At 39.8% G+C, this 13,447-nt stretch overlaps 1 protein-coding gene across 1 annotated transcript; it reads right to left on the bottom strand.

The window, feature by feature from the left end:
* Positions 1 to 2,180: 2,180 nt before the first annotated feature.
* On the bottom strand, positions 2,181 to 13,421 carry LOC109472634 (muskelin-like). The gene is made up of 22 exons (XM_019772469.1): positions 13,298 to 13,421; positions 12,720 to 12,789; positions 12,107 to 12,249; positions 11,558 to 11,646; positions 10,944 to 11,053; positions 10,375 to 10,512; positions 10,027 to 10,081; positions 9,742 to 9,816; positions 9,162 to 9,227; positions 8,634 to 8,746; positions 7,989 to 8,201; positions 7,341 to 7,562; positions 6,481 to 6,610; positions 5,963 to 6,030; positions 5,614 to 5,693; positions 5,134 to 5,245; positions 4,385 to 4,462; positions 4,089 to 4,150; positions 3,572 to 3,674; positions 2,908 to 2,974; positions 2,676 to 2,716; positions 2,181 to 2,335 (listed from the first exon to the last, which is right to left on the bottom strand). Exons 1-22 carry the CDS (start codon positions 13,381 to 13,383, stop codon positions 2,255 to 2,257), a joined length of 2,202 nt encoding a protein of 733 aa, XP_019628028.1. The 5' UTR covers positions 13,384 to 13,421; the 3' UTR covers positions 2,181 to 2,254.
* Positions 13,422 to 13,447: the final 26 nt, after the last annotated feature.

The raw sequence follows: 13,447 nt of genomic DNA, 5'->3' as shown, positions 1-13,447 counted from the left end.
CCAGACATCCAATCTGAATCCAATCTGAAACTTTTTTTACATAATTCTTATGAGTTTTGTTTCATTGTGGTCTTGAAGATGTAGTCACTTCAGAACAACAGTTATCACCAATAATACTGCAACTTACTTGGAGTGCAAGTAAATAAGAAGCCAGCACCATGCATAAAGATGTGTTCTAAGCAGACTAGCTCTGTACTGCTGAAGCTTGCTTGATTTTTGACTTCACTATAGTATTGTGTAAATTTTTTGTTTTTTTCCAGCACAATATTCAACATGATTGAAGCTACGAACCCTGTGTTTTTGTTCATTCCAAACACAGAAGTACTTTTTTCAGAATGACACACCCTAATTTATGGAATAAATCAAATGAAAACACCGATTCCTCGATTTGAACAGGGCACGGTGGTTCAACCAAGTATTTGTTTCGCGTTTTGACAAAATAAACTGTTACAAGTTCTTGTGTGTCAAGACATTGATACATTTAAACTTATACACAAAACTGTTACATCTCATGTCAACAGTTATACAATACAGGCACATGCCAATGTAGACTTGATACCATTAAATCATTGGAAAAACATGGACTGAAAACAACATACATATCCACTGAAATAAACCAACATTCTGGTAGTTACGTAGAGGAGATCACTTGTTGTCCTTGTCGATCAGCAGTTCAGACAATGCATTGTGCAAGACACTGGTGTTACTACACATATTCTTGTCCTTCAACATTCCTGTAGTATGGCTGTGAAACCTTGTAATAGCACTTTTCTAGCTTCTGTAATCAAATCACCATACACGTGCCTCCCAGTTAGATTTGTCAGCAGCAAACATATTATTTTGTTTTCTAGTTAGTTGATCAAAGCCTGTGTTATCTCCAACGGCAAGTAACATTTGTCATCAGTTTGAGTACAGATACTGAAATGGTTGATACTGTCCATTTAAACTACATACATGTACCTGATTTGGATGTTACACCATATACATAATGCACATTCATGTTTGTTCTAGCCTCTTTGTCTCTGGCTTAACACAGGATATCATTTCAATACATTGTAGTAGCAACCTTTTTCATACTACAGTTTTGGGGTACCCAATACATAGCTCACACCAATTTATTTTCTCTTTTGCTTTTTGGACATTTTGAAGCAAAAACTGAGCAAAAACATCATTTACCAGACACCTTTGACCCAGTGTTGACGTCACATTTCAAAGAAGAAATGTGATGAGTCTCACTGGGTCAGTCTATTGAAGAGACCAGATGTGTTGTGTTGGAACAAAAGTTTTAACTGAAAACAACTGAGCCAGGGTCCCAAGATGAAAACAGCCGGCTGTGAGCATAACTTAACCCTGACTACATTCACTGCCTGGAACTGTGTGTATCAAGGTACAGACTTTCCCTGCAAACTGTTTTCAATGTTGGTTTCCAGTTCAGCCTTGTCCGCCTTGAAATAATAAATCAAATTGGTGTGGTGTCATTGTTATCAATCAAAGATGTCTTGATGATGATGACTTAACAACCCCTATGTAGCTGTCAGCATAAAGTAGCATAAATGTACTACGGTAGCTTCCTTAATTTTATACAGTACAGAAACCCAAGCAAAATCTCGTTGCTTACACAAAGTTTATGGCAACACATTGTCCTGTATTTAGTATACACAGTTTATATTGTGGAGCAGCATTTCCCTGTCTTGGGAATATGACCAACACCAACAGTCTTGGTTTTCTTTTTTTTATAAAATTCACATTCAAATTCTTTTGCATCAGCGATCACTTGAGGAACAAGTTCTGCTACAATATGCAGCAGCAGCAAGTCAGCAATAAGCTTCTTAAAGTCAGTAGCATAATCTTGGAAAGGAACAATGATATACATGTATCTCTCAGGGCTCTACCCAGCTTTAAATCTTTTTCCATCATCCCAGGTTCATGATCGGACCTGGGTGGAGAGTGCTCACAAACTAAGGGGTTCCAAGACAATTTTTGGATTTTCAAGCCTTTAAAAATTCAATTTCCCACATTTTGAGGGGCAAATCACAAGGTTGAGAGTGGTTGTTGGTGGTTCTTTGGATGTTTTTAACCAAGATTTTTGCCAATTTGTCAAGGTCGACCGATTGGTTTGAAAATTTTTCCGCCACATGCCACAAAGTTCTTGCAATTGATGGAAAAAATTGGAGCTGGCTAGAGCCCTGGTTATCTCAGTGCTATGGCACCATCCTGGTTAGACTAGTGGCTGGTCCTGTCCAGTTTGTGGGTGTCAGAATGTGATGAGGTCCACCAGGTTCCCCTTGGGCTGGGCCATGTGTTCAGGGAAGAATGCTACCAGGGTGTCAAATAGCTGGGGAAAGAATCATCATATTATTTTATTTTTATTTCTTCATTTCTTTATTTGTACATAAAAATACATAGTGTAGAACATAAACATTGGGTGTGTACATGTAGGAGAAAGACTGAAACCAATATGGCCTATATGGATATAATAACTTAACAATAACAATAATATGATAACTTAACAGTAACAAATATGTAACTATTCAGAGAATGAATGTTTTCACACACAAATTAATGACACTTGCTCTTTCTGTGCAAAAGAAACCTTTGGATTCGCAAAAGAAGCACAGAATACAAAGCACCATGTATACAATGTATATATGTCCCCAAATGGCAAAAAATTTTACCTGTGTTCTGCCAGGAAAATGATCATCCACATCAGTAAGGACTGGAAAAATAAGTTGGAGAAACAGAATGATAAATTAAGGCACATCCAATCATGTTCTCAAATTTCTTCAACAATACAAAAACATATTTCTACCACTCAAAGCCTTCATTATCATCAACATTCAAAAGCCCCCATTCACTGACAACTGGATGTGGATAAAAGACAACATATCAAAGCACAAATGAACTTACAGTGCATGTTGTATCCATCAGCTATCTCCTCCTTGGACTTGAAAAGTGTTGATGCCAGCTGCTGGAACTGAACACACAAACATGCGAGACATGTCAACTTCAACTGTTCCAAACTGTACTAGTGTAAAGCTAACATTGAACCTTCCATAACTCAATGTTACACTAATATGGTGTTCACAACTGAAACATTTCAGAGGGTGGCAAATTTCAATTGAAACAAAAAGTTTTATCAATTAGCACACTGAAGTAGCCATTTGGCTTCCGCTTCTATTTTTGAATATTCTACATGTATATTTGCAAGAAATGCTTGATACATATGATGACAAATAGTGCTGCCAACTCTGTTGAAGAATTTTTGATTATCTGAGGGTAACTTACTGAGACTTGTTATTTGATTGATTGATTGATTGATTTTGAATAAAATTGATTGATTGATAGATTATGGAGTTAGGCAGCAGGGAAAAGGTTAAAAAAACAGCTGATCTCCCTACCTCTTACACTTCATGCAGAGGCTCAGGCTTCATCTTATTTTTGGCCTGTTTTAGTCATTTTATCGGGCTCTCTATTTGTACTGGTATCTTTTTTTATGACCCTTGGGGTGGCAAATGGATAAAGCCCTGCCAATTTGTCTTTGCAGCCACCAAAAAACAGCTGATCTCTGTACCTCTCTGGTTTCTTCATCGTCCTCATGATCCACGATGGAGGCGAGGTCACACTGCAGGAACTGCAGGGCAGCCAGCGGGTCTGCAGCAGCTATCTCCTGGAACCTGCAGCACAAAGGATGTTAACATTAGGGCTGTGCACCTAATACCTGCAGCTGTCTGTATATTTATTTACTATAGGTAAAGGTCTGGACTTGAGCATTTTGTGTACATGTACATGTACCTGAACAAAATGAAACACTAGTGGACCTGTAGTCCTGAACTTAAACTTGTGCTCCTATCATCAGCCTCCATCCATCTCGGTAGAAGATGGGCTTGTGCTCCCGTACTTGTACTTAAAATTAGTTGAGGTACACAGCTTACGTTAACATTATCTAAAGGGGCTGGGTCAACATGTGACAGGGAAGGCTATATGTCTGTAAACAAAATATCAACTACAGATATTATGAGTTCTGTGCCCATGAACAACACTAGCTATGAGTTTCCTTAGTGAGCCATGTGACATACAGTTGTACTCACTTGTGCCTCCGTATAAGGTATCTGCACCTCCGTAGCAGTTGTTCCTTGGATGCCCTACACAGCTGCAGAAAGGAAAAAACAGAGTTTTGAATAGTCTACTTTGTTCTTAATAGAAGAATTTCATACATGCCATGGAAAAACTTAAGAGCCAAGGCAGCAGTCAGGTGTCTCTAGCCTGTATGTAAGAGAATATGATAAAATCCCAAAGAACTACATGTATACACTGGAGCAACATTTACGTATCATCATCATACATTTGTATATACATTAGTCAAAATACAAGTGCCTTTTCCCACCTTTAAAGACCAGAAATCATCCAGCCTCATCTTGGGAGAGTTGGACTTCCCTGGATTCCCACCAAACAGATAGTGTACCTGCAAATCAGTTTACAAAGTTAACCCAAGTGTTGATAAATCCATCTTACAATTCTTGAAAATGTATCCTAGTGTGTACCATTTCCTGAGTACGGTATGCCATTTTGACCTCTCATCCTGCCTGCCAATCTTTCCCCCACGTGCCACCCACAACCTACTCTGTCTGGACAAGCATACACACAGACCCACAGAAAAACCACCCAAACAATAGTTATTTGGTATTTGAAAGTAATGCATTCAGACAACTTCTCCTTAGTCTGTTCACTGAGGAAGGCATTTCAGCACCAAGGAGAAGCTGGAATGTGGGAGATTGTGTACAGAACTAGATCACAAAAGTAGCATGCTCGAAGCAACACAACCCTGTTCTGTTTAGACTAACAGATACAGGGCTCTCCCAAATTAGTAATGAAGCAAGGGTGCTCCCCTTCTCCCTAAATCCTAGCACCTCTCCCAAAGTTTTCAAATTTAGAGTTTTCTCATATTATTTCCATGAAAACTCACTGATTTTTCATCAACCGATTAGAGAGCACCTCTTCCTAAGAATTTCTGGGGAGACCCCTGAGATATAATAGTCCATATACAAACCCACAGCTCAGCCTACCAAAACATAACTTCTGTATCCAGATGTGACAAGGCAAATCAGTGAAGCAGTGTATCATCTCTGTACCCACCTGATGGATATGATCGTACACCAGCTGGTGTGCAAACCTGGGACAGGGTTCAGCTGGATGACTCTTCCCCCACTGCTCCTTGTTCAAATGCTCATTCTTATATATACAAGACCTGGGCAGAAAAATATAGGATATACTTAACACAACACTCAAAAGCCTAAATAAACAATTTGTTTGAACTGCTATGGCAAACACTATAAGTGTTACAGTAACGCAAACTAGGTTCAATATGTAGAAGTCATCTATTGGCCTTGCACTGAGTACTTTTTTTTTAAAGAAAACTGTTCAATTTGAAAAATGTTGCAATTGATAGATGTAAACTGTCTGAACATATATGTGTGCATTTCTATCATGAAAGTTAATCCATACTATGTAGTAGTAAAAACTGGTCTAGGTGAGAACAATCCTCACATACATGTAAATGTAACTTTAAACATGTTTGCATTTCGTGTATCTAAACACAAAACCACCGTGGCATACCATTTCTTCTGCTTGATATCATACACCCAGAAGGAGTTTCGTACATTTTCTTCCCTCTTCTCCTTGTCTTTGCTCAGACCCTGGATCAAGAATAACACACCAAGAGACAATCAGGAAAGATTAGATTTCAAACATTTTATCATGCTGGCATTCTACTTTATTATTTTATTTTATATGGTGCACCCCCAAAAAAATTTGTGCACCCAATTTCTTACATTTGTAGGTTGGGTGCACCAGTACACCTATTCTCACAAATGAGTTTCGAGCCCTGACATGTATATCTTAATATACTATAAGGCAGTAAGACTGCTGACACTACTGTTATTCTCCCTCCACAACAGACACTTACTGACAGTACGTGGATCTCATCCAGCTCAGGATCGATGGTGGCGCGCTGGGTGAACCCGGCCGCCGGCACTGCAGCAAACACACATCAAATTTTTTGTATAATTTTCTTCATATTCACCACAAAACAAGGCTCATGAGAGCCACTCTGGGTTAGTGTACTAGTCAGTGAGGACAGATGTTGGTTGGCCTTTGACTTCAAAAGGCACTAGCGAGTGAAGCATTATCAGGCATAATAATGGGATACAAACGCCATGCTGATGACTTTGTGCAGCATACTAAGTACTTCATAAACTACTGTAAATGCAGATTATTTTAGAGGTGACCTCTTACTGCAAAATCATGACACAGTGACTTTGTCTTTTGTACTTCTATCAGGGTTTTTCTTGAAAAATTCAGCATGAGGGAGCAGATCGCAAGCATGGGGGGATTTTTTTTAATGAGAGTAACACAATTTGTAATGCTGGAATACATTGTTGTTTTGTTTAATTACTTCTTGCAAATGAGTAAAGATTTCTCTACCTTGCCCCTCTTCCTTCTTGGTGCCATCTGATATGAATTCCACTTCGTCTGTGTCCACATTGTAGGTGAAGAAGTCGTTCAGGTACTCTTTGGACCTCTGACCTGCAAAGATGTACAGCTGACGACGTTGCTGGAAAAGATAAGACAACACTCTTTTATTCAATGTCACAGACATGAATAAAATAAGAGACATGACTAATAAAAAGAGAGAGATAGGTAGATAGAGAGATAAAGATGTGCAGGTAGAGCTGTGTACCTAAACAAATTCAGATAGCTTTGAACAATGTTTATACATGTAACATTTCCCTCTTGACAAACCCAACACCAATATAAATCCAGTGCCTAAAGCCTACTTCTACAGGGAGAAAATTACACACACAAAATGCATTGAGTCTGATCTACAACCTAATAAAGATGCTGAGATCTCACTTGGGAATGGTGCAGAGAAATATGAATATTTGTAGGTGTTTGTGGAGGCTATGACTATGAGGGACTGGAATTTGTACATCATGGATTCCTTAGATACACATTATTTTTCTTATTTCTTAAAGAAAGTGAGAGAATCTGCAGATGATACATCAGAGCTCTAGCCAGGCAGAACGTACTGCGCCTGCACAAAACCCCAATTTTTCACGGTTTTTGTTTGATGTTTGGTCAACGTTGCATCAGAATTTTGCCTCTTGAGTGAGTGCAGACGATATTTTTTCTGACATAACATTTCGAAACTACAGACGGGATGCTAAGTTGACCTTGTATGCGCGAATTCGACCTTATATGACACATTCTGCGGAAGTGCTATACACAATACATTACAGGTTTTGCGCAGGTGCAGTGCCAACGTGCTAGTGAACTGGCCCTACCGTGTGGAACAGCATGGAGTGTCCGATCCTGCTCCTGATGTCCTGAGGGCCAGCGTTCCCTGAGTCCTCCCTCAGCAGCTTCCACGTGTTGGTGGGGCAGTGGTACGAGTACAGACCGCTGAACAGGGGCTCGTTGGACGACCTCTCCTCCCCCGAGCTCCCGCTGGTCAGGACGCGGCCCCCAAACACGTAGATCGTTTGCTTCTCCACGTCCATGCACATCTGGAATGGAGGAAAAAATTTTCTGAGCTTCCAGCAAGGCTTCTACATAGTTTAATTTAACTTTAAAGAAATCCAATACTTGAAATAATAACAGTAAAGGTGGTTTTTCTCATGTTTTTAAGCTCTCTTTTGCATTTTGTCTTCATTATTTGCTTTTCTCTAGGTACATGTATCCTAGAAAAAACGACAAAATAGAAAGCCTGACAAAGGCTAAGAAAACATACATGTACATGTAAAACAGGCTTAAACTAAATGCTTGAAGAATATATAGTGTCTGGCATCAACTTTACTAGGAGTAGCATTATTTATGTTACAGCATAATTCAGTGGTGTGACAGTCTCTGTATCTTTATAGCCGGTATAACTGCCCCTCGGCATAACACGCAGCATGGCACGCGGTCAACATGAGGGAGAAGAGATGCCTCACCTGGTGGTCAAAGATGAGTTTGGGCCCTCCCTCCTCAGCTGTGTTCTGACTGATCAACGTCCACTTATTGTTATCTATATCATAAACATAGAAGTCGCTCTTCAGGGTCTCCGAGGTGCGAAGGGAGGAGTCCAGATATCTGCCCAGCAGGTAGATCTGCCGGCGCTCGCCGTCTATACACATCTTATGGCACGACCGCGCACTGGGGCCATCCTACAGGCAGAAGAAAAAATGTGCAATAGTTAGAAACAACAAGAAGATTAGACATCCAGGGAAGTGATACCAGTAGGCAATTCAAACTCTACTGTTAGATAAAACATGAGGATTTCCCTTTTGAGTGACATCCACCACTCTTCTGTAGCTTCACTAGAATGAACTGACAGAGCTAGTCAACACTTATGTATAAGGAACTGGAAAAACAGTCACTGACTGGATAGTGTCACTGATATCATTATGTAAATCAACAACAATCATGGTACTTCTGCTATCACAGGCTTTTACAATTACAGGAATGGTAAAACGTTCTGTTAAATGTTCTTAAGATTTCTTAAGTTCTCTCTTTATTCCTGTCATCAATGACAGTCCCATGGACCTAACTCCAAGCACATGTTGTATTACTTATTAGTGTGATCTGCAAAAACTTACATCTTTTTCTGTATCCTTGGACAGACATGTCCACCGTGAGGCCGGTACGTTGTACTCCCACAGGTTAGACAGGTCCTGGGAGCCGTCCCACCCTCCAAACAGGTAGATGGTTTCTGTGGGGAAAGTGACAGCAAGGCATGAAGTATTTCACATCAGAAAAATCTCTGTCGTCATTTTTGAACAGTTGGAAGAAAATGCACATGTATAGCCTGGGTGCCAGACCCATAGCACACTGGACACAAAGTTTTTAAGAACGGGTCTGGTAGGAAGACTTAGGAAAGGCTCTCCAGCATAGGGAGGAGAAACTGTGATTGATGACCCCTCACACCATGCTCACTGAGATACTTTGTGTCCAGTGTGCTATGGGTCTGGCACCCAGGCTAGCATATGTACTGATATGATAGTGACCACATGATCTGCTAGCAGAAGAAGGCTACAATCTTCAGTAGCAAATATAAGGATAATGATACATCGTATCAATATGATAAAGATGTACATGTTTATGTGTAAGTTAGAAAAGGGTTCTACCTGTGTTGGAATCGATGACCATCTGATGACCACCTCTCATACCCGGCCTGTCTTCTTCTGAAGAACCTTCAGAAAACAAAGTCACAAGTTCACTTACAGATCATCATTGAATATCCCTTAAACGGATCTGTAGCATTAACCTCAACTTACACTATTGTTGCTTTACAATGCAACTACATGTACAGTATGTACCAAGTAAAAGTTGTGTATGTGGTTTATGTGGCAATGTATGTTCCTTCTACAACATTCATTGTACTGATAGTCTCTTGACAAGTGTTGTCATTAATTTTGTTCCAAATGTACTATTGTATCATCAATATTGACTTAGTCCTCTTCGCCCGCTTCCTAGAGCACAGGGTTTCAGTGAAAACTCTCCACCTCCCTTGGTCCCTTGCAATCATCTTCACCTCTTGCCACGAGGTGTTGCTGTTAGGTCCTTCCTGACACCTCTCTTCATATTTGATAATATGTGTATAGTACTACTACTACTACTGTGTATTGATAATGCAAAAGATACAGAGCTTTGACACGTGTAAACATATTGATCTATACAAGCCTATATATGTAACATAATCCCTACCATTGCAGACAGGCTCTATCAGTGTCCACTTTGGTCTGTACTCCTGCTGACTAATGAACTCATTAAACAGTCCATCTGTAAGGAAAAAAATACAACTGTTACAACAATTAAGGTGGTGAGAAATCTGACAACATTTGTCATCTTCTGTATCTGTATTGATCGGTATAGCCGGTGTAACCACCCTTCAGCGTAACACACCAGCTTGACCATCATCATCACACCATCTTCAACGACTAAACAGAAACCAACAACTGAGAAGGAAATAAACCTTTGCTTTGTACTCACCATGTACAGCTCTTTCAACAAGGGCCTCACAGGCATCAAAGTCACCTTGAACAACCTGATAAAACACAGAGATAGTTTAGTTTGACATATCCAATGATATACATACATACATACACTCACATGATTAAAACACTACTTTTCCAAATCAATGATAACATCAGCAAATGACAAATCCATTAATATAAATCATGTGGTTAAAACACTAACTTTCAATATCAACAAAAGATAATATCAACCCTGTAGGTGTTGTCATCTGCCTTGATGCTTGCGGTTGATTGATTGTAGGTGTAACAGTACCGATTATGACCAAAGGGATGTAAATGTACTTGCTAGGAAGACTTTACCTACCAAGTGATTATGCAGCTCAGTAAGGATTGGGTGCTCTAAGGCAACTTTGGTTTTCTTCTGCAGAGACTCGAAAGCCTCGTCATAGTTGTGTTGTCGGAAGTGCTTCAGACACAGTCGTATCGCCTGCTGCTCTCGATACTGTCAATGGAAAACAGTCAAACATAAATTAGTCTATAAATTAGTCCCCTACACTGTACATATCAAGTTATCTTAAATTCTACATTTGGTATCTATGACAAAAAGATCATGCAGTCAGTGACTGCACAAGAAGCTCTCACATCTCTTTTGTATCCGTGATATAGGCTCGTGTGGAGTATTCAGCTCAGAACCAAGACGAGAGGACCTGGGTTCCAATCCTGCCTAGTCACCAACCTTGTGCCATTGAGAAAGACACTTTACATGACTTTTCTCACTTCGCTCAGGTGAAAATAAGAATGCCAGAATGATCATTATCATGATTGTGGGCATTAAAGGAAAACCAAACCAAATCCATTGGTGTAACAAACCACCACATCTAATAATGACTATGATCCTATTTTTTAACTAATATTAGTAGCAGAAGAACTTACAGAGTTGTACCACTGTAGACACGGCTGCACCAGTTCAGGAGCGTCGTCCCCACTCAGTTCCACATACCACACACTGAAGTTAAAACTGGGGCCCCATGACATGATGGGGACTATGGATGGGACAAAATATCAATCAGTACAGAGAAGGAATACATTTAATATATACATGTAGTAAATACAGTGGCTTCCCACTGGGAGACGTAGAGTGGGACGGCCTTATAAGTTATACTACACTTTTGTCAATGTTACAGAGATGCTGGTCTTGCAGGGACTGCACTAGTGCTATGAGGGAGGGATAGAGCATACTGGAGTAACTTTATCAAGTGTACCTCACCGGATTAAAATCCAGAGGCATGATGATGATGATGATATAGTTTTAGCTGATACAACTTAATCTAATATAAGCATGCAGGCCACAAATGTTCTGATGTTCTGACAAAAGACAGCCTTAAAGTTAATTTAAACCTGAAAGTGAAAATCAATCATTTAATTGATCCTATCATGAAAGTTCATCTGATTTATTGATCCTACAGACAGTAATGCCTCATCTACCTGCCATTTCCAATACATATGAAAATTTACCCAATAATACATTTTGGGTTCAAGGTACTCACCTATTTTGATATATCTGCATGGAAAGAGCTGCCCTTCTATTTTACTCTTCAGGTCAAATGCTTCCTTGTTGTGGTCATTCTTCAGGCCACTGATAAAAGAGGTACAAATTCATGTAGGACTTTAAAACATGTACCACAGCAGTCAGTAGAGGCCTTCAGGTCTTCCTTGCCGTAAGGTCCACGCACCTCCTCCCCCCTCCCTCAGTGATACTAGTACCCCTTATGGGGTTGTTGGAGGGTACATAAAGTAAGACACTTTCCATTACGTGGAAGTCAATCCATACTGGTCACTAAATAGAATGTCCTTGCTAATGCTAATACATAGCCATGTTATATTTATCTTGTACTTGCCACTAAATGTATAACTGTACCTTAAAATTACTTTAATATTTCTTAAATTTTGGTGTTAACGTGTGAAAGTATCACAATATCATAAAAACACAAGTACACTATAAACCATTGACATCCAGATTTTGAGTCTTTAGAAGTTAGTTAGAATAGAAGTTACATGTAGTTAAAACTTTTGTTCTGTCAGCTATATATAATTACCTTTGTAAGAGTTCTATCATGTTGTCATCATTCAGTCCTCCGTACACCTTGAACTTCTTCAAGTTACATACATGTGTTTTTTCATACTTTCCGAAGGTAATACTGTACACGATAGAAGGTCTCTCCAGCTTCAGGGTCAGAAACTGCAAAAATAAAACAACTTGACTGTAAACACTGTAAAAACACAGCCTGTGCACGGGTACAAGTACATGTATCTAAAATTGGGTGCACTGCGTCAAAGACCAAGGACATGCAACTGAACTTGTGACATCATATTTTCATTTAACCACAAGTAATGATTTTACCACAAGTGCCTGTGGTACCAAAACTTTTTCATTGCTACCATATTATGATTGACAATGAAGCATGGATATCAGGTTCATTTTGTATACTGTACTTTTAATGTTCAACTTCAACAGATAAATGTACAACGTTTCACAAAGCTCCTAACTGACAGACATTTTCACTAATACCAGTAGATTAGATATTTTCTAAATATACATGTGACTTAGCAAATGCCATTCGTCAGATACCTTGCAGCAGATTCCTGTATTCTTAACGAAAGGTTACAAACAAATGACTAAGACACGAGGAATAAACAACAAACACGTACCTGCGGTGGGTAGTTGCTATCTGAGGACCATCTTGAACTCTGATCGTTTGGCTTGTCAACAAGGATGTTGCTAAAGATAGAGAAGACAACAAACGGGTTCAAAATCAAACTTTCTACGTGATCATTCCCTGGTTCATCTTCGTGCTCTGGGCAGTGGAATGCCGCAAATCTCGTCTCTTAAAAGATGATGGACCTTTTGGCAAACTATCAAGCTCCAAAATACGCGATGACAAGTTATTCGATACCAAATATGGACCATCTGTCAGATATGACGTTATGAGTTTGTTTTGGTTTCGGTCAAAGTTGTCACGCATACTACGGCTTTATCAGAGCACTACGACCGATCTGTGCTTCGCATATGTCATTCTGTTAGTATCTAATTAAGGCAGAATTGAACGGGAGGAGCAAAATAATTAATATGGCGCAATCATACGCCAACTGTCAAACTTGAGATCTCGGTAAGAAGATACCATATTTTCATCCGAAACAGCTCGGAAATGTACCCCTACGAAACAACAACGCACTGCAAAACGCGGCCAACGGAAGCTCGCAAACTCGACAAACCCAGCCCTACTCACTCGGGGACGTAGTTCGCGGAGAAACTTGACCATCGGTGAATCGCGTAGTTGAGTTTTTTCTGCAAAACTACTTCACTGGTCGCCATCTTGCTTTTCCCGCCATCACGTGACTTCAAAATTCCTTTCACGCATGCGCACTGCTGTGCCGCG

This window comes from Branchiostoma belcheri, unplaced genomic scaffold (genome assembly GCF_001625305.1).
Source record: "Branchiostoma belcheri isolate BF01 breed outbred unplaced genomic scaffold, Haploidv18h27 scaffold10, whole genome shotgun sequence".
Classification (NCBI taxonomy): Eukaryota; Metazoa; Chordata; class Leptocardii; order Amphioxiformes; family Branchiostomatidae; genus Branchiostoma; species Branchiostoma belcheri.
The sequence above is the reverse complement of the archived record's forward strand: the minus strand, read 5'-3'. Positions and strand labels throughout refer to the sequence as shown.

Excerpts from the sequence above, each read along its gene's own strand:
- LOC109472634 (XM_019772469.1), bottom strand. The coding sequence starts at position 13,383 with ATGGCGACCAGTGAAGTAGTTTTGCAGAAAAAACTCAACTACGCGATT. Across the intron at positions 9,817-10,026 it reads TGTTGAAAGAGCTGTACATG|ATGGACTGTTTAATGAGTTC; the intron begins GTGAGTACAAAG and ends TTTTCCTTACAG. Across the intron at positions 8,747-9,161 it reads GGTCATCGATTCCAACACAG|AAACCATCTACCTGTTTGGA; the intron begins GTAGAACCCTTT and ends CTTTCCCCACAG.